General features: G+C 36.0%; 1 protein-coding gene across 4 annotated transcripts in view; it reads left to right on the plus strand.

The window, feature by feature from the left end:
* Positions 1–720: 720 nt before the first annotated feature.
* Positions 721–26468, plus strand: part of LNPK (lunapark, ER junction formation factor) — a 93929-nt gene continuing 68181 nt past the window's right edge. For 2 of the 4 annotated variants that reach the window (XM_027557089.1, XM_027557086.1), the window contains exons 1-4: positions 721–857; positions 6063–6151; positions 7743–7784; positions 8490–8677. In XM_027557089.1, coding sequence (XP_027412890.1) covers positions 6125–6151; positions 7743–7784; positions 8490–8677 — 257 coding nt within the window. In that variant the 5' untranslated portion in view covers positions 721–857; positions 6063–6124. Of the gene's footprint in view, positions 858–3844; positions 3873–6062; positions 6152–7742; positions 7785–8489; positions 8678–26468 lie in introns of all 4 variants that reach the window. The other 2 variants (XM_027557080.1, XM_027557075.1) reach the window with 2 other exon arrangements.

Raw genomic sequence — 26468 nt, forward strand, 5'->3', positions numbered from 1 at the left:
TCTGAGGCAAATAAAACCTAGGTGATTTATTCGTGGGCCTAGTACCAAGACCTGCCAAGGAAGTGTTCTTAAGCGTTTTAAGATAGAAAACTCAGTTTATGTTGTTAAGCCACCGGTTTGAAAGCAACATCCTCGGGCAGTTGACGTTTACCACATAATGGTGAGGTAAGCGGCCCAGTCATCAAAGGACCCTTTTTCAAGTCCATGAGTCATAAGTCTCAAGCACTCCTGGAGTCCAGGCTGAATTTCTTCACTAGCTTGGTTGGGAACCCGTCTCTCCTAAGCTGTGTAGTTAACTGGCTCCGTTGCCGGCTGGATGACAGCTGATCCCGCACTCTTCAGGGCGGGCTCGTGTCCAGGTGCACCTATCTCCACCGTCAAACCCACTCCTCTCTCTCGCGGCGGTCTAGGGCCATCCGGACCAATTTCGGGGGTTTTCTTTAGCCAGTGAGACTTTGCAGAACAGGTTCCAAAAGAAAAGCAGGAGGCAGAGGAGGAGTAAGAAGTAATTATTGGTAAGAGTCAAAACAAATGACTCTCCACCTGTGAGACGCGACGACGAGCACCCCATTTGGCTGCGGAAGCCACAGGGATGCACAGACCGCCTCCCGCCAACCGTCTGCCTCTTCCCCCAACTGCCCACCCTAGTCACGGTCACGTGATGAGGGAGCGGCGCGCGCCGGCCACGGCGCTGATTGGCCGGCGGAGGGAGCGCGGGGTTTGATGGGAAGGAGTTGGCCGGGCCCATATCTCTGTCACTGGCTGGTGCTGTCCGCTCTGGAGGCGGACTGCGGGGTGGTGGCTGAAACTGGCAGAGGTGGACGCCAGCGCCGGGCTTTGCCCGTTTCTACTTGAAGGTAGAGGGTTCAAAATGAGGGTCATTGGGAAGGTTCGGCAGAAGGGAGGCGCGCTGAGCTTTTCCCTGGGAAATACGCTGCCGATTATCTCGCTTGCCTCTCCCAGGCGCCTCCGCCTTATGCCGAGTGGCCTACCAGTTGCGCGGCGGCGGCTAGTCGAGCTCCTGCCCGGCTGGGTGCTGACCCCTTCTCACCGCCTGATCCCCTTGGTTTCCCGGTCCAGTGGCTGGGATGGCTCTGGAGTGTTGGAGACCCCTTTTTGTCCCCGGAGGGGAGTTGGTTCCCCAGCCTTTTTTCAGAGATTCGAGGCGGGGGTGGTGGTGCGGTGGCTGGGTTGAGCGGCGCACCATCCCTTTGGCCACCATCCCTTTGGCCCACCTCTCTGTCCGAGCGAAGGGTCAGAAGGTCCTACAGTAGGCCATCGCTCTGCGTGGGTTCTACCCTTGTCATCTTTTGCTGAGTTGTGCAGAGGCGCCGCGAGTGGGAGAGATCGGGAGGGACCGAAAACTGTCAGTGTCATACTGCTCGGCCCAGGCTTGTGGGCGTGGATTATGTGCTGCTTAGAGAAGCCTCTCTTCTGCCGTTGTACTTATTTGAGAGATGGTGGGGTGAAGGGAAGGGCGAGATTGCGTGGGTGTCATAGGCCTGGCAGAAGAAGAGCAACTCTAAACCGCATCAATAGTTTTAATTCCTGAATATTGTGTATGGGGATTAAGAGAAAGTTGGGATTGGTGCTCTCAGTTTTGCTGATGGTGCTCTCGCTGTACTAAGTAAAATCTATGACTCACTGAATTTTCCATTTTCCGTTTTTCCCAGTAGGCTTCTGGTTTGTGGTGCCCATTGTCGACTGTTTTCTCCTTTCTCTGTGGCCTGGGTGTCACTGTTGACAAAATTGTCACCACACAAAATTCAACAGCAGTTTGTGTGGTTGTGAGTAAGCTTCGTTTCAGGGATATGTTCAAACTGGCAAGGAATGCTAATTTCTTGTCCTCAGCAGCCCCCGTAGTTTAGTTTTAGGAGAATCAAGTTGATTTTGAACACATTTTTAAACGAGTGATGCATTTACAATTAGAATTTCAGTTTTTCTGTCATCTACTGGGATGAGCCCAATACTGTTAAAAACCTTGGTGTTCATATATTATTAACTTGAAATATTCTTTCTTAAGGAAGAAATGGCTTACAACAGGTATGATTTGTTATAGAAATCTTTCCAATCAAATAGTCATTTTTTGAGTAGTATTTAGTTTAGAATGACTATTGACTTACCGTGAAGACTAGAACTTAATCATTAAATAATAAAAGTACACTTTTAGAAGTGTACTTCTTTTCAGTAATTTTATTTTTGAGCAATAAATGTGGTTTGGGATATTTCAGAATTGTCCTTTCAGTTAGGATATTCGGGAGTTAGAGTTCTAGAACAAACCCTTTTAATCTCAAGTTGAATAGTCCAGTGTGTTATAGAGGTTTCTATTGATGGTGACTGAATAGTTTTTACTTAAGTTTGGAACTTGATAAAACTAAACTTCCTTTGCTGTTAAAGGCCCTATAGGGTTATTTTAATGGAAGAGTTGTTAGAGTATTTTGCTTTTTTTTTATATTGGAGGAAACGAGAGCAATACACTTTCAGTTTAAAATGCAAACTAATTTTGTTTTCCAATTTTAAAATTATGAAACAGTTTCTTTATAAGAAAGTAGAAAGAAATGTGTTCCATATGAGAAGTACTGCTATACTACATGTGTTTTCTGGTAATAGTAGTAATAAGTTCTATAGTTTATTATACACTTCATTATTTGTTGAACACTGTGCCAAATAATGTATGATTTCATTTAACTTATACAACAATTATGTGAAGTGTACTTTCACAGCTAAACAAATGCTGAACTGAGGCTTAGAGAGTTTAGTTTATCCAAGATCGCATAGCTAGTGTGTGGTTGAGTCATATTTTGAATCCAGACCTTTTTTATTGCCTTATTTCAATATGACTTGAAGTAAGCTGAAAATTTAAGAATAACATGTCTCAAGATTTTAAATTCTGACACCTAAACCTGAGTGTGAATAGCAGTTAGTAGAAAGCATTCGAATAATATGGTGGGCATTGTTATTTATTGAAAAACACATTAGATGCACCCAGCTCTTATGGTCATGTCAGGTCCCATTATATCAAAGTGGAAGGAGACTCTTTGTACATGTTCATAGAAGAGTTCTTAGAATAGGCCAGTTGAGATTGAACCATCTGTCCACTCAAGGGCAAGCAAATCGATTTATGCTTCAGAAAAAAATGCTAGTAGTTTGATTCTCATGTATTTTCCCTGTGTTGAAAGGAAGCAGAGATGGACTGGAGAAAGGCAACACCCACAGCAGTAAAAAAACAATTTGTGTTGAGAAATTAGGATGTGTCAGACACTGCTGTAAATCCTTTAGAATGCTTTTTAACATTTGAGAGGATTCTTATCTATCACTGTTTTGCAGATGAAGATAATGAGTAACTGAGAGGTTAAGTACTTTATTTGCCCAAGGTTTCATAGTAATGTTAATGTTTCATTAATACCAAAACAATTCTCAAGCAAATAATTGATGTGAAAGTTGGTATTAATTGTAGTATTATGCATATATTTCATATGACATGTATTTTAAAAGTGATATGCAGTAAACAAGTAGAAGTAGTACTTGAAGACTTCTTGTACCAGTTCTGCCCCTACCTGGAGGTACATGATTTTGGCACATCATTTAGCTTCTCTTCCGTATAGACTTAAGCACTCAAATTTAATCAAATAAAGGAATTGGGCTACATGATACACTGTACCAATCCTGGATCTTGTGTTTATAACTTTCCACTGCAGTAAGCCTGTTTACCAGATGTTTGAGAATGTCTGAGGTGCTTTTACGTACAAATAATTCAGTGTAATCTACAGAAAGATTTTATTTCTGATTTTGAGTTATTGGAAATAACTTGTTTATTTTTTTGGCCTTTTTTATTGAACTATAGATGATTTACAATATCATATAAATTGCAGGTATGTAACTTAGTGATTTACAATTTTTAAAGATTATTCTCGATTTATAGTTATAAAATGTTGGCTATATTCCCTTGCTGTACAATATATCCTTGTAACTTATTTGTTTTATACATAGTAGTTTGTACTTCTTAATCCCCTACCCCTAACTTGTTGCTTTTTAAAAAATCAAAAGTAAAATACTGTGTCTGGGTCTTCTATTAGTACTTACTGTCTTTGGGAACTTAGTAAATTATTTCACTTCTGTAGCCTCAGTTTCCTCATTTGTAAAACAGATTGATAATAGTATCTAAATGACAAAATTTATGAAAAACATTTGTTTTATGGCTTGCTAGATGATTGAGTACTAAGCGTTTAAATATTATTGTCATTAATTTCAAATGTTAAAATATCTAGTTTATGGTAGCTATAAACTTGGAGGCACGTCACTGTTTCAAACCAGAATGTGTAGGTCAGTTGTATACAATCACTGTCCTATACACCATGCATACGTGGGATAATGTATACTTTGAAAGTATACAAGTTAAGTGGTTCATCTGAATCTTCCCTCCCCAGTCACGTGTCTTGGTGATTTTTAGCATATATGGTTTTAAGATCTATTTAATGTCTTAGCTTAGAAATTTTTAGTTTTATTCATTAAAGTTCCTGTGTTTCCTACAACCACATTTTAGAAATTTGAATACTGAGTTACTATTGAAAGATTAATAATAATATTTAGATTGCAACTTAAATGTGACTTTATAGCATTGATTACATTTATAAACTGCAGAAATTTTTAGGATAGATGATAGATATTTCTGTCCATAAAAGTCACTTTCTGTGTTTTATAATTAGATTTTTTGTTACTTCTGTAACCAAGAAAGTTCAAGGTAGGCATGCCTTATGCTAATTCCAATCTAAAAATAGTATTTCAGAGTGTATGTACTTACTTGGTACTGGCATTATTTTGTGATTACATTTATTGGTTTAAAAAAATGTAAGAATTATGGCCTAACTTTTTTGCATGGAAATGAAGCAGTTTTATATTGGTAGAATATAACTGTAACCTTGTAAAAATATGTAAGTTTGAAAATATAATTCAACTATTTGAATTTAAAAGAATTAAAAATTATATAATTATTGACTGGTAAATTGATTTAGGTTATAATATTGCTGATACATTTTTTAAATGTATGGTAATATTTAATATAGCTTCCCTTGTGGCTTAGTGATAAAGAATCTACCAGCAATTCAAGAGACTGCCTGCAACACAGGAGATGCCAGTTTGATCCCTGGGTTGGGAAGATCCTCTGGAGAAGGAAATGGCAACCTACTCCAGTATTCTTGCCTGGAGAATTGCATACATTTGAGACTCATAGAAAAACAACCAAAAGATGGGGATAGGAGATACAACTGCCTGACATGACACTTTAACTAACTTGAGGGACTCAGAGTTTCAGAGAGAAATGCTTATTTGGGTGTTGACTGGTTCTAGACAGATCAGAAGTCTGAAGATAGAGTTCCTTTGGGTAATGTTTCTTCTGAGTTATGGACAAATGACTTGATTTCTTTCTACTTAATTTTCTTATCTGTAAAATGGTAGTAATGAAGATTATCCTGTGAAAAGTGATACTACTATTAACTTTAATGTACAGAAAAGAAATTATGGCTCAGAAACATTAAATGATATGCTCATTGTCACAGGTAGCCTTGTAACCCTTATTTTCTTACTCAGAATCCAGTTGACTTTCTATTATTGTAAAGTGATGTTATTTCTGAACATTGTAGAGCACCCCTAACTCCAAATAACTAGTTTAGTTGGGAGACAGCCAAATGATAGATATGGCTGTATTTAAGAATGTAGAATAAAAGTATAGCAGAACTTTTCTTGTAAGAACAACATAGAGGACCTACTTTAAGGAACAGAAAATTGCAAAGTGGTATAAATATACACTTTTAAAATGCCTTGCTACTTAAAAAGTCCTTCCAGCATTATTTTCACTTTTAACTATGTTCTGCCTTGAAAGAAAGATTTTTTAAAAGGTGGACTATCTGCAAGTCTATCTGAATTAAAATCTCACATAAGTGAAATCCAAGGAAATTAATATTTTATAGTATTTTATTTATTTTATAGTATTGCAGCATTTAAATTTTATAGTGAGTATGCTGTGTATTTAACTTAAACTTTAAAAATAATTTCTTTATTTCTAGCTGTGAATTCCTTTGGACAACTGATGATATTTATTATTGTGCCCAGTTTTTACAAATGAAAAATGGGTGGATTATTTTCTCGATGGAGGGTAAGTTAGTTTTCTTTACAACAGTTCCTAGTCTAATGTAAAAGTGTCCCATCAAGTTATTTGTAAAGATCTTTGTGGTGTAAACTTGAGTAGTAGTTTAATATTATCCCTAACTCTATTTAATTTTTTTTTTCCTTCTTGTGAATTTGTTTTTTATTTGGACTTTAATGGTTATACTTGCTTTATAGGTGTCTCATGTCTCTGTTTAACAGGATTATTTCACTTTGACTTACGAATTATTTTTATTTCTCTCTTTATACCTTCATGTACAAATGATTATCTTTTATTGTTTTCATAGCACCTAAATTTCAGTCTTACTTGAAAGATAGTTGAAATTATTCTATGCAGTACTTAATGTTTTTATAGGTTGTATCTTTTTGCTTAAAGCTTATCACAAATATTTACTGAAGTGATACTAGATGTACTTTTAGGAATTACTAGGTTAAACACAATTAAAAATAGAGTTTTATTTTATTGGCTAAGTCTTTAAATTTAGGGTTATAAAATATATTGGTAAATGCTCTTCTTTAAAATAAGGGAAGGTAATGTAGTCTAGGACAAACTGCTTATTTTTTTTACTCCTTTTTACCGTAGTAACGGAATCTAGCAGTACTTGACATACAGTTTAGTTTTTGAACTATTGCTGGAACTGCTTTGCTTTGGATTGACATTTTATTGATACTGTCCACCCCGCCCCCCTTTAAAATCTGATAATTGAATTTATCTGTTCTTCCTTTATCTTTCTTGTTAGGTTGAACCATATGAAATTACCAGTCTTCAACAGTTCTGACTCCATAAACAGCAATTTCATATGGTTTAATCTAATATTAACAATTCCTGTGGGTGCTGCAATGAATTGATTATCATTACCCTGTTAGATGGTTGAGTATATAATTAGTAATTATTTTTTCAAGTGTTATGTGAGCCATTTTGGCTGATTTTTATTCTAGGTGATATAAAAAATGTCTCTGAAAAACAAGCTCTGTTGTAATGAAGTATTCTTAGATGCCCTTTAAAAATCTGATCTTCAGAAAAGTACTTTAGGAATTCAGAATGAAGGTAGCTTATTGATTTTTGACCCCCAGCATCCTAAGTGAACTTATAGCAATAGTAGATCAGAACATCTTTAGTTTTGAATTTTTAAATAGAATTTATAGTTATAATAATTTAATATAATTATTTAGAATTAATAATTTATAATAATAATATAATTCTTTTGAATAATCATATCTAAGAAAATTTTCCTTAAAGGAAAATTTAAACGAATTATCTCTCAATAATTTCTAAGTATGTTTGATTGGGGTTAACGAGAGTAAAAATTGAGCTACAGAGTTGAAAGTACTTTTGGGCCTAAAAATAAGTTAAATAGGAGCATCTTATTTCTTTAGTCTTGTGTAACTTTGTTTATACTTATAATTTTTATTTAAATCTAAATCTCATTTGTAAATAAACAGGAATACATATTGCTTGATAATATTGAAAAAACTTAGTTTTGGATTAAAATGTTCTTTTATGATTAAAAAAGTCAAAGTGTTTCCAAGTTAGTGATAACAAGCTTTAATGCTGTCTCCTATTTCTGTTTATATAACAGACGAAACCTTCAACTGTAGAGGTTCTGGAAAATATAGATAAGGTATGTTCTTTGGCTCTGGGGTGTTATCTAAATATTATTTTAGTATATATTACTTTGGAGACTAGATCTGGTATGGGAATTTAGAGGTGATATACAGTAAGCCTGAGAATGTTCATGTTAAAGTCCAAAGTCTTATCAGTGACTTAAGAACTCTGTGTCAAGTAATAGTGTAAATCAATGTTACACCATCATAGATAAGTAGATTATAAAATAGTCTGAAACTATTTATATCAGCTTGCAAACTTCACAGCTTTTTACAGTTTCTATCATAAAAAATACTTATTCCTTGGGAATATTGAGAATGATGAATAGATTGAGGGAATCTAGTATGGATCACTGTTTCAATTTTTATTAATCCTTTTTATAGTTACTTTTTGTTTGGCCTTATACAAAGAGAGTTACTACTTGTTTGTTTTAACAAATACTGAATATTGATGCCAATTTTATACCTCTTGAGCTTTGCTAGTTTGATAGGTTATCAAATATTATTTTTAAATATTTTCCATAAAAAGATTTGTCAAATCATTATAGGCATTTTAATATATTTTAAACTTCATTTTTAATTGTCTTTTCATATTATGTTCTGTTTCAAATATCAAGGTATTATATTTCATTGAATTTTAAGGGTTGTTTCTCTGTAACTTCTCTATCATGTTAAATTTTTTTTAAACAGTTTACTTTCTTTATGAATTTTTCTCTTCACAGGAAATTCAAGCATTGGAAGAATTTAGGGAAAAAAATCAGAGATTACAAAAATTATGGGTTGGAAGATTAATTCTGTACTCTTCAGTCCTCTATCTATTTACATGTTTAATTGTATACTTATGGTATCTTCCGGATGAACTTACAGCAAGACTTGCCATGACACTCCCATTTTTTGCTTTCCCGTTAATGTAAGTAAAATATTCTTTTTGTTGACTTTTCTTCTTTCTGACTAGATAGTTTTAATATAGTCAGTTTCTTTTTATTATGAAATATAGTACTGTTGCAGATTGAATAAATTTCCTTTTTTTTGCAGTTTGAAAACTGTTTCTTTAAAAAAGTAGAACAGTTGTTCTAAACTTTTATTTACAGTCCAGTGTACTTGAGGAATATGACCCAGTGACATTTATAATAATGGTTCTATATGGTAATCTTTTTGTGATTCTCTAATAGATGGTCATGCTTCCTAAGAGTATTGGGCATGGAGTGGGCATTTCTGATTGTGGGTAATGGTAAGTGAGGGAACGCTTATAAAACAAAAAGAACAATTGCTCCAGTGATTCTGAATGTATTCCATTCTCCTGCTGTTCCCCTCTTTTTAGTAACTGCTATAAAGCAATTGACTCTTAGTATAGAAATATTTTGTAATATAGTACTTTACAGGAGATGAGTCATGATTGAAAATTTTGACAGAAAGTTGAGTGAAAAATTTGTTCAGTCAGCAAATGTTTATAGGTACCAATTGTGTAGATGTTGGATTATTGTGGTGTATGGTACACAAAAACACTAAACCTTTGTCCATAGATCTTAGACTGCATACATTAACTTAAGTATAATGAGTATTATGAGAGTGTCAAATGGTCTGGGAGCATTTGACAGGATCCCTAACACAGTCTGGAGTGGAGGTGGGGGTCAGAGAGGTGGAGGTGGGGGTCAGTCCTTTGTTTTCTTTATTACTGCTGCCACAAATTTAGTGATTTAAAGTAATACCATTTATTATATCACAGAAGTAAGTCAGAAGTCCAGGTAGTTTGGACTTTTTGCTTAGGGTCTTACAGGTTTAAATCAGTTATCAGCTGGCCTGGAGTCTCTGGTGGGAAGAATCTGCTTCTAGGCCCAAACGAGGTGTTGCCTGACTTCTGCTCTCTCTGCCTCTGATTTCCTATTTTGCCCTTGATTGGGAGAAACTTCTGCTTAATGGCTTAGCTGGTTATATTAGATCCACCAGGATAATCCATGTTAATCTTCCTATCTTAAAATCAATTGAGTAATAATTATATCTGCAAAGCCCCTTCATCAGTTCAGTTCAGCTCAGTCCAGTTCAGTTGCTCAGTCATGTCCGACTCTTTGCGACCCCATGAATCACAGCACACCAGGCCTCCCTGTCCATCACCAACTCCCAGAGTTCACTCAGACTCACGTCCATTGAGTCAGTGATGTCATCCAGCCATCTCATCCTCTGTCATCCCCTTCTCCTCCTGCCCCCAATCCCTCCCAGCATCAGAGTCTTTTCCAGTGAGTCAACTGTTCGCATGAAGTGGCCAAAGTACTGGAGTTTCAGCTTTAGCATCATTCCTTCCAAAGAAATCCCAGGGCTGATCTCCTTCAGAATGGACTGGTTGGATGTCCTTGCAGTCCAAGGGACTCTCAAGAGTCTTCTCCAACACCACAGTTCAAAAGCATCAATTCTTCGGCGCTCAGCCTTCTTCACAGTCCAACTGTCACATCCATACATGACCACTGGAAAAACCATAGCCTTGACTAGATGGACCTTTGTTGGCAAAGTAATGTCTCTGCTTTTGAATATGCTATCTAGGTTGGTCATAACTTTCCTTCCAAAGAGTAAGCGTCTTTTAATTTCATGGCTGCAGTCACCATCTGCAGTGATTTGGGAGCCCCCCAAAATAAAGTCTGACACTGTTTCCACTGTTTCCCCATCTATTTCCCATGAAGTGATGGGACCGGATGCCATGATCTTCATTTTCTGAATGTTGAGCTTTAAGCCAGCTTTTTCACTCTCCTCTTTCACTTTCATCAAGAGGCTTTTTAGTTCCTCTTCACTTTCTGCCATAAGGGTGATGTCATCTGCATATCTGAGGTTATTGATATTTCTCCCGGCAATCTTGATTCCAGCTTGTGCTTCTTCCAGCCCAGCGTTTCTCATGATGTACTCTGCATAGAAGTTAAATAAGCAGGATGACAATATACAGCCTTGACGTACTCCTTTTCCTATTTGGAACCAGTCTGTTGTTCCATGTCCAGTTCTAACTGTTGCTTCCTGACCTGCATACAGATTTCTCAAGAGGCAGGTCAGGTGGTCTGCCCCTTCATAGCAGTACCTAGATAACTGTTTGTATAACCAGAGAATGGAAATGTTGGAGAGAGAGGGTGGGTATCTTGGAATTCTGCCTACCATAGCCTTCCTGAGGAAGTGATGTTTGAATTTGAGATCTGAAGGTTGAATATGTGTAGCAAGGGTTGTGTGATATGGTAGGTAGTGTAGTAGGCAGAAGGAATGGCATGTGTGAAGACGCCAAGGGAAGATAGAGCATGTAGGTTTAAAGAAGTGAAAGAAAGCTGAAGACTGGATTATGGAGAAAAATCTGGATAATTAGGCGAAGGATATTTCTTGTGGGCCTTATAGTCCATGATAAGGATTTTAGCTTTTAATCTAAGAATAGTGGGCAGCCACTGAAGACTTTTAAGAAGTATGACATGATTGTATTGTTATCTTGAAAATACCACTGAGGCTACAGCATGGAGAGTAAATTAGAAGGGAGTAAGAAGGAAGGAATGATGCTAAAGCTGAAACTCCAGTACTTTGGCCACCTCATGCAAAGAGTTGACTCATTGGAAAAGATTGTGATGCTGGAAGGGATTGGGGGCAGGAGGAAAAGGGGACGCCAGAGGATAAGATGGCTGGATGGTATCACCGACTCGATGGACATGAGTTTGAGTGAACTCTGGGAGTTGGTGATGGACAGGGAGGCCTGGTGTGCTGCGATTCATGGGGTCGCAAAGAGTCGGACACGACTGAGCCACTGAACTGAACTAAACTGAAGAATGAATCTGGAGCAGCAAGATAAAAGGTTATTGTAGCTGTCCGAGAGAGACATAGTGGTAATTTGCACTTGAATGGTGGTAGCAGCATTGAAGAGGAACAGATGGTCTGAATGAAGTGGATGGGTTGAAGAGATTTAGGAGGTAGAATTGAGGTAATATGGAGAGGTTCTTCGTGATTGGTTGGATATGGGGTTGGGGGGGTGAATTGCATCAAGGATAAAATTGAAGTTCATAGCTTGGGAAATTTGGCAGATGGGTAGTGTCATTCATCTGAATAAGCAACAACATGAGAGCGAGCAGGTAGTTGACCCACTGAGACCGAAATACTTGTGTTCTATCCAGATAGAGCTGCCAAGTAGGATGGTTAAGTATGACTATGAAGTTCAGGAGAGAAATTTGAATAGAAGGTACAAATTTAGGATTTGGAAGTATATAAATATTAGTCAAAGCCATCATTTGTCTATTCAGTAAATATTGAGTACCTGCAGTGTATTAGGTTTGGAGCTAGCCCCCAGCAATAAGATCTTTGTCGTCATGGAGCTTGCATTCTGTTGGGGTTGGACAGACAAAAAATGAGAGACAAGTAAACAAACAAAGTTAATTTAGAGAAAGATAAGTGCAATGAGGGAAATAAACAGGTGATGTGATAGAGAGGAGTAGGATACTTCAGGATGGTCCAGAAGGCCTCTTTTGAGGACCTGTTATTTGAAGTGAGAACTAAAGTATGAGAGAGAACCAGTATGGAAACAGTTGGAGTATATGGAAGATTATTTATATATACAATGTAGAATAGCATGTATACCCACAGAGAGATATAGGAAAGGATTATCCTCAAAATAATAATGGTAATTTTCTCTAGGCTTTGGAATTTTAAGTAGTCATTTCTTTCCATTTGCTTTTTTGGTGTTATTTGAATTTTTAATATCAATGTATTCTTCAAATGAAAAACACAATTCCAAGAAGATCTTTCCAAAAGAAAATGCACAGGCTGTGAAGTATGAGAGAGTATTACTTAGGCGAGAACCAAAAACATAGGTATATCTGGAATGTGTGAGGAGAGGATGAGCAATGGAGAGGAAGAGCAATACAAGGTGAGCTTGCACAGTCTAGGTCATGGAGATCACAGAGAGGAGTCTGAATTTCATTTTGGGTGAAATGGTAAATGTGTAAAGGTTTTAGTAGAAAATGGCATGATGATATCTAAGTTAAGATCATATGTGCTGTCGTAGGGAGATGGAGTAAGAGGAGGACAAGAGTAGAAACCAGGAGATCAGCTCAGAGGCTGTTATAGAAGTTTAATTAAAAAATGAAGGTGGATTAGACTTCCCAGTGACAGTAGAGATGAACAATGATTTGGAAATATTTTGGAAGTGAAACTGAGACAACTTGATGGGAAGAAATGGAAGGTAAGGGAAAAGGAGGAATCAGGGTGATAACAAGTTTTTTGCTTTGACATTTGGTGGGTAGGATCTTTTTCTTTGGGACTTCTATAGTAAACATGTTTGGTTTAGTCTTTAGGAACTCCTAGAGCTGATACAATTTTAACTTTGTGTGTAGGTTAAAGAGCCAAAAATCGAGTGCATGCATATTACAAAATAATTGTTTCTGCCATTTAAAAGTTTTTTCTTCTCTTTTGAAATCTATTGGAATGCTTCTTAACCCCACATGTAGTCACAGATTTCATAATGCTGAGCTTCTTTCCCTTGTTTCCTTCCTATTTTTTTCCCTTTAAATGAAGAGAGAAAAATTTAGAAAGTGAGTAAGTGAAAATATTAGTTGATTTAAGTGTCTTTATATACTTAAACTTCACTTGACATCCATTTCCATATAAAAATTGATTTTCTGCTTATAAAAGATTTTTTATCTAGTTGTAAAAGAACGCCTGGCAGGGAACTCTACTGTGTTAATTCCAGTGCCTATCCATAGATTGTCATCAGCTATTTTGACTCAGAAGACTTTTTTTCCCAAATAAATCATACACTGTTTTTAAAAGTAAAAAATACTTAGTTTCTTTAAAAATGTTTGTTATTTCTTCCATTTGATCTTTCCACTCTTTGAGTATGAAACTTTGTTATCCTTACTGTGTCCTTTTGCTTGTTCTGCATCAGCTACATCTAGTATTTCTTGGCATGTTACACTTCAGAGCTATTTCTCACTCTCTCATTCACATCTGTGACCTGGTTCTCTGCTGCAGTTTCTATTTCAGTGTGCTCGTCACTTTTGGAAGCATAGCCCAGTTATCCAACAAAGAATAGAATTGTCCTTCTGATTGATGACAGTCAAAAAAGCATGAAATAAAATACAGCAACCTGAGAGTGAATGTGGTAAATAGAAAGAAGACTCACCACAGGACATTTTCTTTTGAGTGTAATGTGAGCTGTTGCCCAAGTTTACCCCTGGACTTTTTTTCTTTGGAAACTTCTTTTTTTTTTTTTGAGGTTTTTTTCCTTTGGAAACTTTTTTTTTGAGGTCTTAACCAGGTTTTGCTTAAAGAAATGGAGGCAGAAGAAGCAATAAAATGCATTGCTTCACTCTCATCACTGTCTACATTGATTGTAAAGTTTAGACATCTACCTAATAACTACAAGAAGTGACTGCTGCTTCTGCATTCCAAGTTTCCCAAATGCTTTTACTTGCAGAGAAGTTATAGATTTTGGACTGAGCATATATTGCCTAATCATAACTATTCCCCAATTATCTTTTATTATAGAATATTTTATTATGTCTTCTTTTTAGGATGTAATATGGAGGGACTTGGTGAGATTCCAATCTATTGTTTTTCTGCTTTTCAGATATGATAATATATTTATATTTCTCTGGTCTCTTTAACTGTTACTAAAACTGAAATTAAGGTGAACTGATTTCATAGGAATTATTAAGACTGCGTGCTCCATAGTGAGGGAAGGTTTGGGTTACAGTTAAATTTTTATATTTCTACATTTTGCTGGCTGATAACATGCATTACCTTGGGAGCTGGCTCATTTTTTGAGTGAACAACCGTAAAGTTCATCTCTATCCTTAACTAACTCTTTGAGCAACCTTATAAATTTTTATTTCTGGATACCTTATTCTTACTAGTTAAACCTTTCTAGAAATTCCATTCAAAAGATCATTTCAGAGACCAATTAGCATAAAATGTTGACTTCCCCATAGGATTTAACCATGTTTTCTTTCCCTGTATGTGTGTTTTCCTCTTAAAATGAATTTATGAAGGGGAGAATTTAAGCAGAATAACTGAGGAAGGTGGTTTTGTGCTGTTTGCTATGTTTTCTTAGTTTTCTGCTTGAAAGCTGTTTGAGGATAGAGCTTTGATCTTATACTGATACAATTTTTATGCCTCTTTCCCACTTTATCTTCTCCCAACAGCTTGTGATATATATTTCCTCAATCCATCTAGATAGCTAACAGACATAATTTGTAGCCTTTTGAGGAAAGTTAAAAGTTTGTTTCATGAACTCTAATAATAAAGTATCGAGTATAATAAAGTTCAGTTCAGTTCAGTCGCTCAGTCGTGACTATTTGCGACCCCATGGACTGCAGTACACCAGGCCTCCCTGTCTATCACAAACTCCCAGAGCTTACTGAAACTCATGTCCATTGAGTTGGTGATGCCATCCAGCCATCTCATCCTCTTTTGTCCCCTTCTCCTCCTGCCCTCAATCTTTCCCAGCATCAGGGTCTTTTCCAATGAATCAGTTCTTCACATCAGGTGGCCAAAGTATTGGAGTTTCAGCTTCAGCATCAGTCTTTCCAATGAATATTCAGGACTGATTTCCTTTAGGATGGACTGGTTGGATCTCCTTGCAGTGAAAGGGACTCTCAAGTTTTCTCCAACACCACAGTTCAAAAGCATCAATTCTTCGGCACTCAGCTTTCATTATAGTCCAACTCTTACATCCATATATGACTACTGGAAAAACCATAGCTTTGACTAGACAGACCTTTGTTGGTAAAGTAATGTCTCTGCTTTTTAATATGCTGTCTAGGTTGGCCATAGCTTTTCTTCCAAGGAGCAAGCGTCTCTTTAATTTCATGGCTGTAGTCACCATCTGCAGTGATTTTGGAGCCCGCAGAAATAAAGTCTGTCAGTGTTTCCATTGTTTCCCCATCTATTTCCCATGAAGTGATGGGACCAGATGCCATGATCTTAGTTTTCTGAATGTTGAGTTTTAAGCCAATTTTTTCACTCTCCTGTTTCACTTTCATCAAGAGGCTCTTTAGTTCTTCTTTGCTTTCTGCCGTAAGGGTGGTGTCATCTGCATATCTGAGGTTATTGATATTTCTCCCGGCAGTCTTTATTCCAGCTTGTGCTTCATCCAGTCCAGCATTTCTCATGATGTACTCTGCATAGAAGTTAAATAAGCAGGGTGACCATATATAGCATTGATGTACTCCTTTCCCGATTTGGAACCAGTCTGTTCCATATCCAGCTCTAACTATTGCTTCTTGACCTGCATACAGATTTCTCAGAGGGCAGGTCAGGTGGTCCGGTATTCCCATCTCTTTAAGAATTTTCCACAGTTTGTTATGATCCACACGGTCAAAGGCTTTGGCATAGTCAATATAATAAAGTATCTCTCATCAACTATAGTTGTAAAGAAGAAGGTATCTGAACACCTCTTGATATTTACTCAAGGAGACTACTTAGTTTTTGTAGGTAAGAAAATAATTTTGCAGGCATCCCTTTTATAATATTGATAGCTATTAAAACATAGATATTCACTTGATATAATTTTGTATTTAAAGAATTATGTACTGAGACATAATTAAGAGACAAATCCTATTCTTGGATAGGGAGATTCAGTATTGTAATGAGATTGGTTCTCCCTAAATTAATCTAAAAATGTGTAATCACAATAAAAAGACTAAAAATCTTGGTACACTTATTCCATAATTTTTAATGGAAAAGTAAGCAAATAAAAATGTCTTGAAAAATCTAGAAAAGGAGCAGAGGTCTACCAGGCTTCAGATGTATTATAAAATTTCATTAAGTAAAAGTTTGGTCTAAATAGAGACACAGACCAAAGGAAGAGAGACACAAGAATCCAGAAATAAATCTCCAAAGGAATTTTTATTGCATATGGTTTTTATACATGATAAAGATAACATTTCAACTCATTGGGGGAAAATGGTATTGAGTTATATCTCCCTTTCCATTATAAAATAAAATAAAAAAAATAAAGCTTGTATATATGTATGGAATTTAGAAAGATGGTAACAATGACCCGATATATGAGATAGCAAAAGAGACACAGATATAAAGAACAGACTTTTGGACTCTGGGAGAAGTCGAGGGTGGGATGATTTGAGGGAATAGCATTGAAACATGTATATTACCATATGTGAAGTAGATGACCAGTTCAAGTTCGATGCATGAAGCAGGGCACTCAAATCCAGGGCACTGGGACAACCCTGAGGGATGGGATGGGGAGGGAGGGGGGACACGTGTACACCCATGGCTAATTCATGTCAATGTATGGCCAAAATCACCACAATATTGTAATTAGTCTCCAATTAGTTAATTAAAAAAATAATTCTACTCAACATTGTTTAATAAAAAAATTATTTTCTTAAAAAAATAAAGCTTGTTCATTATACCAATATAGATTATTTTTGTTTGAATGTGAAAATAACTCTTGCTAAACCCTTTGATGATTAAATAAACTGACAAAATAGTCAACATAGTTATAAATACTGAGATCTGTATTTTTTCACTTTTAGCTTTATATATTGCTAAGTCTCATCTTAAAACATTTCAATAAATTGGATGGGTTTTGTGCAGTTGTTAGAAAGAAAGCACTTAAATTTGGCAAAAAGGACCAAATAAGTAAAAACTCCTTTGTATATGATTATTGCTAAAAAATCATCAGAGATTTATGGAATGTTAATCCTTCAGTAAAAATGAGGAAGGTTTATGTTGTTTGAGTTTTAGACATTCTGCTGCATTTTAACGTTTATCATTTTTAAATTCAGTACAGTAAAAACACTTACTATGAAGGATTTAAAATGTTTACTGAATCTAAGGTGTAGTTCTGTTTTATTGAAACTCCAATTTTTCATGTTAGAGCACCTTTATAAATTTACAGTGCAAGTCACTGATAATATTCAACAGAAATTCATTCCGACTTACTTTTCAAATAACATCAGATTCATTCAGAAAGGAACAACAGAAATAATTTAATGAATATGAGTTAAGGGATTTTAGTATGTCTTAGTATTACTATCTTAGAACTGATTGTGTATATGAACTTAACTGATTTTCTGTACTAGTTTTGTATTCAACCATAATAATTGTCTTATTGTTTCTTTTTAAAATTTTACTTTTTGACCCTTTTTATTTTGTATTAGGGTGTAGCCTACTAACAATATTGTGATAGTTTCAGGTGAACAGTTTCTAATAAATATTTTAGTTGATTCTTTGAGAGTTTACAAGTATGCAATCTTATTATTTGTAAATAGCAATAATTTTACCACCTCCTTTTAGATTTTTTGACTCTTTTCAGAATATTCCCCCCTCTTTCCTAATTGTGTTGGCTAATACTTGCAGGACAGTGTTAACTTACAGAGAAGATAGTTGTCATCCTTGACTTGTTCTTTCGGAATGCTTCTAATTTCCCCATTGGGCATTATTCTGACTTTTGGTTTGAGACATATATTTTATGTTAAGGAATTTTCTAGCTTTTTGTATATTGTTTAGCTTTTTTTAAGAAAGATTATTGAATTTTGTTAAATGCTATTTCATCATCTATGGAGATAGCCAGATAATTTTTCATCTTACACTTCTTTATATGATAGATCATATTAAATATTGAATTCAAATGCCAAAATGTTGATTTCTAGGAAAATTTCTACTTTCTTAGTTGCAGTCATTTTGTAAAAAATTAGAAAGCTTTTCTTTCTTTTTAAATGGTCTGTAACAGTTTAAATAGTACTGGCAGTATTTGTCCTTTACAGGTTTAGTAGTATTCCATTTGAAATCTTTTGGGCTTTGTGTTTTTTAATAGCAGCTAGCTCTTAACAACTTTTAAAATTCAATAGTAGTTAATTTTTTAGGCTTTCTCTCTCTTCCAAGGTTACTTTTGTTAATCATTCTGCAGTTTTAAAATATATTTGCAGTGTTGTAATAGTAGTAATCACTGTCTCTAATTGATTTTTAAAATCTTCCTTGTAGCTATGATTGCTGCTTCCTTATTGTTTCTTATTTTGTATATTTGTAATTCTTTTTTGATTGAATTGTTTTTATTAGCTGTTTTATTCCAAAGAACCAGATTAAAAAAATGACTTCTTTTTATTAATTATTTTTTCATGCTTAGGTTTACTTTATTCTTGTTACTCAAAATTAATGCTTTAATATATTTATTTTCATTCTTATTTCTTAACACAATACACGGTGCATATATTTGAGGCCATGGTATTTTCTGACTGTTTTAGTTTTATCCCACAGGACTTAATATGTGGTGATGTGTATTTACTTTGGTTATTTTAAGACATCATTGCATTTTTTTATAAGTTTTTATAATTTAAGGGTTATTTCTAGATGGCAGGGTGTATTTGTATGTTTGGTTTTTTGGCTTAGTTATTATTGGCAGTTTTTTTTTTTACAATAATAAAATATATTTATCAGTTTTCACAATCAATAGTTGAAAAATAAAAGATAGTCATAGTTGCAAGCCATAATGGGAACATGATTGATCTAACAGTATAAAATAATTACATACAATTTGGAAGATCAAGCAGAGTGATGTAAGTGAAAGTGCATACATGCACATGTTTTCATCCACCCAGCCAATCTGTGTCTTTCTGTTGATACATATAATCCATTTACAATTAAGATAATTATTGATCTGTATGATCCTGTTACCATTTTCTTAATTGTTTTGGATTTATTTTCTGTAGGTCTTTTGCTTCTCTTGCGTTTCCTGCCTAGAGAAGTTCCTTTAGCATTTGTTGTGAAGCTGGTTTGGTGGTGCTGAATTCTCATAACTTTTGCTTGTCTGGAAAGCTTTTGATTTCTCCATCAAATCTAAAGGAGACTCTTGCTGGGTAGAGTATTCTTGGTTGTAGGTTCTTCCCTTTCATTGCTTTAAATATGTTGTGCCATTCCCTTCTGGCTTGTTTCTGTTGAGAAATCAGCTGATAGCCTGATAGGAGTTCCCTTTTATGTTATTTGTCATTTCCCCCTTGTTGCTTTTAATATTTTATCTTTGTCTTTAATTTTTGTCAGTTTGTTTACCGTATGCCTTAATGTGTTCCTCCTTGGGTTTATCCTGCCTGAACTCTGCTTCCTGAACTTGGTTGACTATTTCCTTTCAAATGTTAGGGAAGTTTTCAGCTATTATCTCTTCGAATATTTTCTCAGGTCCTTTCTTTCTTTCTTCTCTTTCTGGGATCCCTATAATGTGAATGTTGATGTGTTTAATGTTGTCCCCTAGGACTTCACTGGTTGCTCAGCTGGTAAAGAATCTGCCTGCAATGTGGGAGAGCTGGGTTCGATCCCTGGGTTGGGAAGATCCCCTGGAAGAAGGCAAAGGCTACCCACTCCAGTATTTTGGCCTAGAGAATTCCATGGACATGGAGTCACAAAGAGTTGGACACAGCTGAGTGACTTTCACTTTCAGAGATCTCTTAGGCTGTCTTCATTTCTTTTCATTCTTTTTTCTATATTGTGTTCTGCAACAGTAATTTCCACCATTCTGTCCTCCAGGTCATTTATCTGTTCTTCTGCTTCAGTTATTCTGCTATTGATTCCTTGCAACCCACTCCAGTATTCTTGCCTGGAAAATCCCATGGATGGAGAAGCCTGGCAGGCTACAGTCCATGGGATTGCAGAGAGTCAGACACGACTGAGCGACTTCACTTCTCTTCAATATACTATTCATCTTTGTTTGTTTGCTCTTTAGTTCTTGTAGGTCTTTGGTAAACATTTATTGCATCTTCTCCATTGTTTTCCCAAGCTCCTGGATCATTTTCACTGTCATTATTCTGAATTCTTTTTCTGGAAGGTTGCCTATCTCTACTTCATTTAATTGTTTTTCTGGGGTTTTGTCCTTTCATCTAGGAGATAACTTTCTGCTTTTTCATCATGGTTAGTTTTCTATAATATGGTTTTTGTTTTAGCTGCTGTGGAACTGTGCTTCTTCCTTCTGCCCTCTGATGGATGAGGCTAAGAGCTTATGTTAGCTTCCTGATGGGAGGGACTGGCAATGGGAAAAACTGGGTCTTGCTCTGGTGGGCAGGACCTTGCTCAGTAAAGCTTTAATTAAATTATCTACTGATGAGTGGGGTTGCACTCCCTCCCTGGTAGTTGTTTGGCCTGAGGCGACCCAGCCCTGGTGTCTAGAGAACTTATGCCAAGAAGGACCTTCCTGGCCTGCTGCTGCCAGTGTCCCTGTGGTAAGTTCCTGCCGACCCAGGCCTCCACAGGAGACCCTTCAGCACGAGCAGGTAGTTCAGTCTCCTGTGGGATTTCTGCTCCTTTCCTCTGGGTCTTGGTACATGCAGAATTTTGTTTGTGCATTTCAAGACTGGAGTCTCTCTTTCTCCCAGTCCAATAGAAGTCCTATAATCAAATCCCACTGGCCTTCAAGGCCAGATTTCTTGGGGATTCCCAGTCCCTTTGTCAGATCCCCAGGCTGTGCAGCCTAACATGGGGTTCGGAACCTTCACAACAGTGGGAAAGCTTCTTTGGTATTACAGTTCCCCAGTCCGTGGGTCACCCACCCAGTGGGTGTGGGGTTTGGTTTCATTGATGGTGCTGCTCCACTCCCACTGTCTTGCTGTGGCTTCTTCGTCTTTGGACGTGGGGTATCTGTTTTTTTGGTGAGTTCCAGTGTCCTCCTGTCGATGGTTGTTCAACAGTTAGTTGCTGTTTTGGTGCTTTTGCAGGAGGAGATGAGCACACATGCTTCTACTCCGCCATTTTGAACCAAGACCCTATTTCTAGTTTTAATGTATTTCTTTCAGAGAATGTTGTTTAATAATATTTCTACTTCTTTGATCTTATTGAGACTTTTTGGTGGCATGCTGTTTGGTTACTTGCTGTGTTTCATGAATACCTGAAGATAGTGTTTTTTTCCCACATACACAGAGTTTGATAGTATCAGTGAAAATGACCTTGCTGTGTTATATAGGTCTTCTGTATCCTAGTAACAATGTACTTTTACTTCTTGCTATATTTCCTTTAGTTTTCCTTTATATGAATGTTGATACTTTTCTATTTGATGAGTAGATATTCCTAAACTGAAAGCACATCCTTTAAAAAATACTTTTTACTTTGAAATAATCACAGATTCATAGAAAATTGGAAAAAACAGATATACAAGCATGTCCTATTTCTCCTTCACCTAGCTTCCCCAGTGGTTACATCTTGCATGACTATAGTTAAATAACACAGCTGGATATCGTTATTGGTTCAATTCATAGAGCCTATTCAGATTTCACTAGTTTTGCATATGCTCATTTGTGTGTATGTATTTTATATTTGTTTAGTTTTATCATATGTGTAGCTTCATATAACTATCCCACAATTTAGATCCAGAATTGTGCAGAGTTCCTTTTTGCTTCCCCTTTATAGTCATAACAGCTCTCTTCCACCTGCCCCATTCCTAACCCCTGCCACCCCAATCTGTTTTCCATCTCTATACTTTTATTTCAAGAATATTATAAAATCGGATCACATACTATATAACCTTTTGGAATTGGCTTTTTAAACTCCGCATATTCTTGAGATCCATCCAAAATGTTATATTCTTGTGATCCATTCAAAATGTTAAGTATGACAATAATTCCTTTTTATTGCTGAGTAGTATTTCATGGCATTAATGTAGCACAGTTTGTTAGTCCTATTCTTGTTGAAGGACATTTGGATGTTTTCCAGTTTTTGGCTCTCACAAATGAGACTTCCATGAATATATGTGTACAGGTTTTTGTCTGAATGTAAGTTTTCATTTCTCTGGTGTATATACCTGAGTGTAATGTCAGAGCCACATGTAAATACATGTTTACTTTTATAAGAAATTGCTGAACTTTTTTTCAGAGTGTGTGTGTATTCAGTCGCTCAGTTGTGTCCGACTCTCTGAGACTCCATAGACTGTAGCCTGCCAGGTTCCTCTGTCCATGGAATTCTTCAGGCAAGGATACTGAAGTGAATTGCCATTCCCTTCTCCAGGGGATCTTCCCAACCCAGGGACTGAATCTGGGTTTCCTGCACTGCAGGCAGATTCTTTTCCATCTGAGCCACAGGCTTTTTTTTTTTTTTCAGAGTAGAGGTACCTTTTTACACTCCCACTGTTATGTTTAAGTGGTCTAGTTTCTCTGCATCCTTGCCAGCGTTTACTGTTTTCTAATTTGATCATTCTGATAGGTGTGGATTGATAGATCACTGTGGTTTTAACTTACATTTCCCTGATGGCTGTGATGTTGAACATATTTTCATGAGTTTATTTTCGATTTGTATCATCTTCTCAGTGAAATTTCTATTCATGTTTGCTGTCTGATTTTCTAATTGAATTATTAGTCTTTTTGCTGTTGAGTTTTGAAAGTTCTTTATGTATTTTAGATAGAAGTTTTTTGTTGGATATATGGTTTTAAAATATTTTTTCCCAGTCTGTAGTTTGTCTTTTCATCCTTATAAACGGTTTTTCACAGAGCCAAATTTATTATTTACAATTTTCCTTTTATGGATTGTGCATTCGTTATCAAGAACCCCTCTGTAACAGACTCAGACTTAGGGAACGAGCTTATGTTTGACAGGGGGAAGGACGGGGGAAGGGATACCTCAGGAGTTTGGGATGGACATGTACACATTGCTGTGTTTAAAATGGATAACCAACAAGGACCCACTGTATAGCACATGGAACTCTGCTCAGTGTTACGTGGCAGCCTGGACGGTAAGGGTGGATTTGGGGGAGAGTGGATATGTGTATGTGTATGGTGGAGTCCCTTCGCAGTTCACCTGAATGTATCACAATACTGTTAATGGCTATATCTCAATGCAAGACAAAAAGTTAAAAACAAAAAACTGCCCTGTAGCTGTAGGTCTTGAAGAATTTCTTCTTTATTTGCTGTGCTTTTTTCCTTCTAACATTTTACATTTAAGTTCATAATCCATTTTGAGCCTGTTTTTAAATATAAGATGTGAGGTTCCATTGAGATCCTGTCTGTTGCTTGCTTTCTTTGCCTGTGGATGCTCAGTTGCTTCAGCTGTATTTGTTGGAAAGAAACTTCATCCTTTTTAATGCTATAAAATAACCTTTTTCTAGTTTGAAGCTTTGTTTGATTGGGGGGGTAGTCTTGAATTTAATTTTGTGTCATATTATGATCAAACCTTATTTTGTGTGTATTTGCCTACTATATTTTTTGTCCATTGTTTAATTTTCAACCTTCAAAAAACTTAGTTTTAGGTGTCAGTTTACATTATAGGGTTGGTTTTTATTTTATGATCTAGTCTGAAAGTCTTCTTCTTTTGCTCTGGTGAGCTTAGTTCATTTACATTCATTTAAATGAAAGATGTTGGTCTAAGTTTTGAAACATAATTTTCTATTTTGATTTTGGTTTTTATAACTTACAAACAAAATCTATAGGTAGGTGGTATGTTTACTTTACTTTCGTCCAGTTATTTGTAAGAGGTTTATGTGAGAGTATAGAGGCAAGTCTTCCTACATTTTAGGCTATCTATAATTTTCCATATGATCCAGGGTTTAGTATGTTAGTTTGTTCAGCTTTTATTTGTCTCTGGCTAATAAGGTTAGGCAACTGTGTATAAAATTTTTCATAATTCAAAACTTCTCTGCCATGCTGCCATAGAAACAGAATATTCTTTGTAAATAGGGTATTTATGAGTGATTTCTCTTTAAGCCCTGATTTTTCTGTTTCACTGTTGGAACCAAACTGGGGAATTTCTGCTTGTAGCATGTGTATCTTGTTCTCACTGTAATAAACATGAGTTCTAACCTTTACACTTTGAGAAGTTTATCTTCCTGTCTTTTAGTGAGATAAGCAGTTTTCCTTCTCTGCTTTTATTCTTTTGAGCCCCAGCATGATCTCTATTGTTTTGGGGAGCCCATTCACATATTTTGAGAGATGAGTTTTAGCTTATCTTAATTTTATCAGAAAATGAATTTGTGTTTTTGTTTCCCTTCTGTTTGGATGATTTCCGAGAAGGGGCAAATGGAGACTATGCCACTATTCTCAAAGTATAGGAGTCAGTAGAAATATCCTTAATATCTTGACAAACAAGTTATTGTATTGTCATAAGTTATGTTTAATTATTGGGAGTGCAACATCTTTATTGGGATAACTAGAACACATATTCCAGAAGTACTTTAGTTCTTTTCCTAAATTTTATTTTAAAGAATTAGCTATTTAAAAGAATTTCATTTAACTTCTCTTTAAAAAATAGCTAACTGTATTATAGTCTGTCTTTTTAAGTCTTGAAGACTTGACAGTTAGAAATGTGTATTGTTTGACAGCTCCTTTTCTCCACCAGTTGTTCTGATAAAAACCAAAAGAAGAATTTGTTGTCCACAAAGGGGTATTAGTAAGTTTTATTATGAAGTAAGGGACTGTATTTTCATTCTTACAACTTTTACACTTTGAAAATTACATATACTTTTACAGATATCTACCATTTAAGAAAATTAATAGATTTCCTACAGAGTTTTAGTCTTTATCTCTGCAGTTCCTTCTCCTGTGTCCTGTTTTCTTCCTCTGTACTTTTTTTTTTTCCCCACCCCCAAATCATCTCTCAGTTTGCTGCTGTTTGAGTGGATTTGCAGTGGGGAAGTATTATGGGACTTTTCTACTCTTGTAGAATCTTTGAGGGTTGTGAGTTGTATGTTTAACCTTTTTTTTCATCTCCCTTCCCTGGATAAAGAAGGCCAGTGTCTTTTTTTTTTAGTACTAGGGTAGTTGTCCAAGTACTATGTAGGAATCTGCTGCTGGTTATTTTGGTGTTTTCATATCATAAAAATAAATTGTCATAATACAAAAAACATGTACTAGTTATCTGTTGCTATGTAACAAATTGCCCCAGAACTTTGTAGCTTAACAAATGTTTATTTTCTCTTTCAGTTCTTGAGGGGCAGAATGTGGGAGCAGCTTATTAGCTGGATGGTTCTGGCCCAGGGTCTTTTTTCATATAAAAATTGCAGTTAAGCTATTGGCTGGGGCTACAATCATCATCTCAAGGCTTAACTAAGGCTAGAGAATTTACTTCTGAGCTCACACATGTAGTTGTTGGCAGGACTCAGCTCCTTCCTGGCTGTTTGCCAGAGACCTCTGTTCTCATGAAATGGGCTTTTCTGTAGAGTTCCCTGAAGGTCTTCATGTCATAGCAGCTGGCTTCTCTCAGAGTGAGTAATCCAAGAGAGAAAGATAGCAAGCTGAAGAGGCCTGAGATGGAAACTGTGTATTTTTATAACCTAATCTTGAAGTGACATACTATCACTTCTGTCGTATGCTATTGGTCACACAGACCAACACTGGTGAGAGAGGGCTACACAAAGTTCAGAGTTGTGAATACCAGGAGACAGAGTTCACTGGTGGTGACCTTGAAGGCTGATTCCAGGAATAGCAATGATGTATTTCAGAGTGAAGAACTAGTTTTCATACTTATTATTTGAATTTACATATAGATACAATGTATTTCTTTTATAAAATAATAATGTTTGTATACTTATTCTGATATGTTCTATGGAGAAAGGAATTTGGTTTATTTACATTGAATTTAAGAGATGACCTGGGCAAGTCTGTGATGAGGATCATTCTTCGATTTTCTTTTAATTCTCTTAATATCATTTGATGTCTTACTAATGTAAAGCCTAAAGAATTACTCACAAAATTTATGAAAGGAGATGTTTAGCTGAATTTACTTGTCAATTATTTATTTGATTGTAATATTTTGTTTTTTCTCAAGATAGC

Source organism: Bos indicus x Bos taurus, chromosome 2 (genome assembly GCF_003369695.1).
Source record: "Bos indicus x Bos taurus breed Angus x Brahman F1 hybrid chromosome 2, Bos_hybrid_MaternalHap_v2.0, whole genome shotgun sequence".
Classification (NCBI taxonomy): Eukaryota; Metazoa; Chordata; class Mammalia; order Artiodactyla; family Bovidae; genus Bos; species Bos indicus x Bos taurus.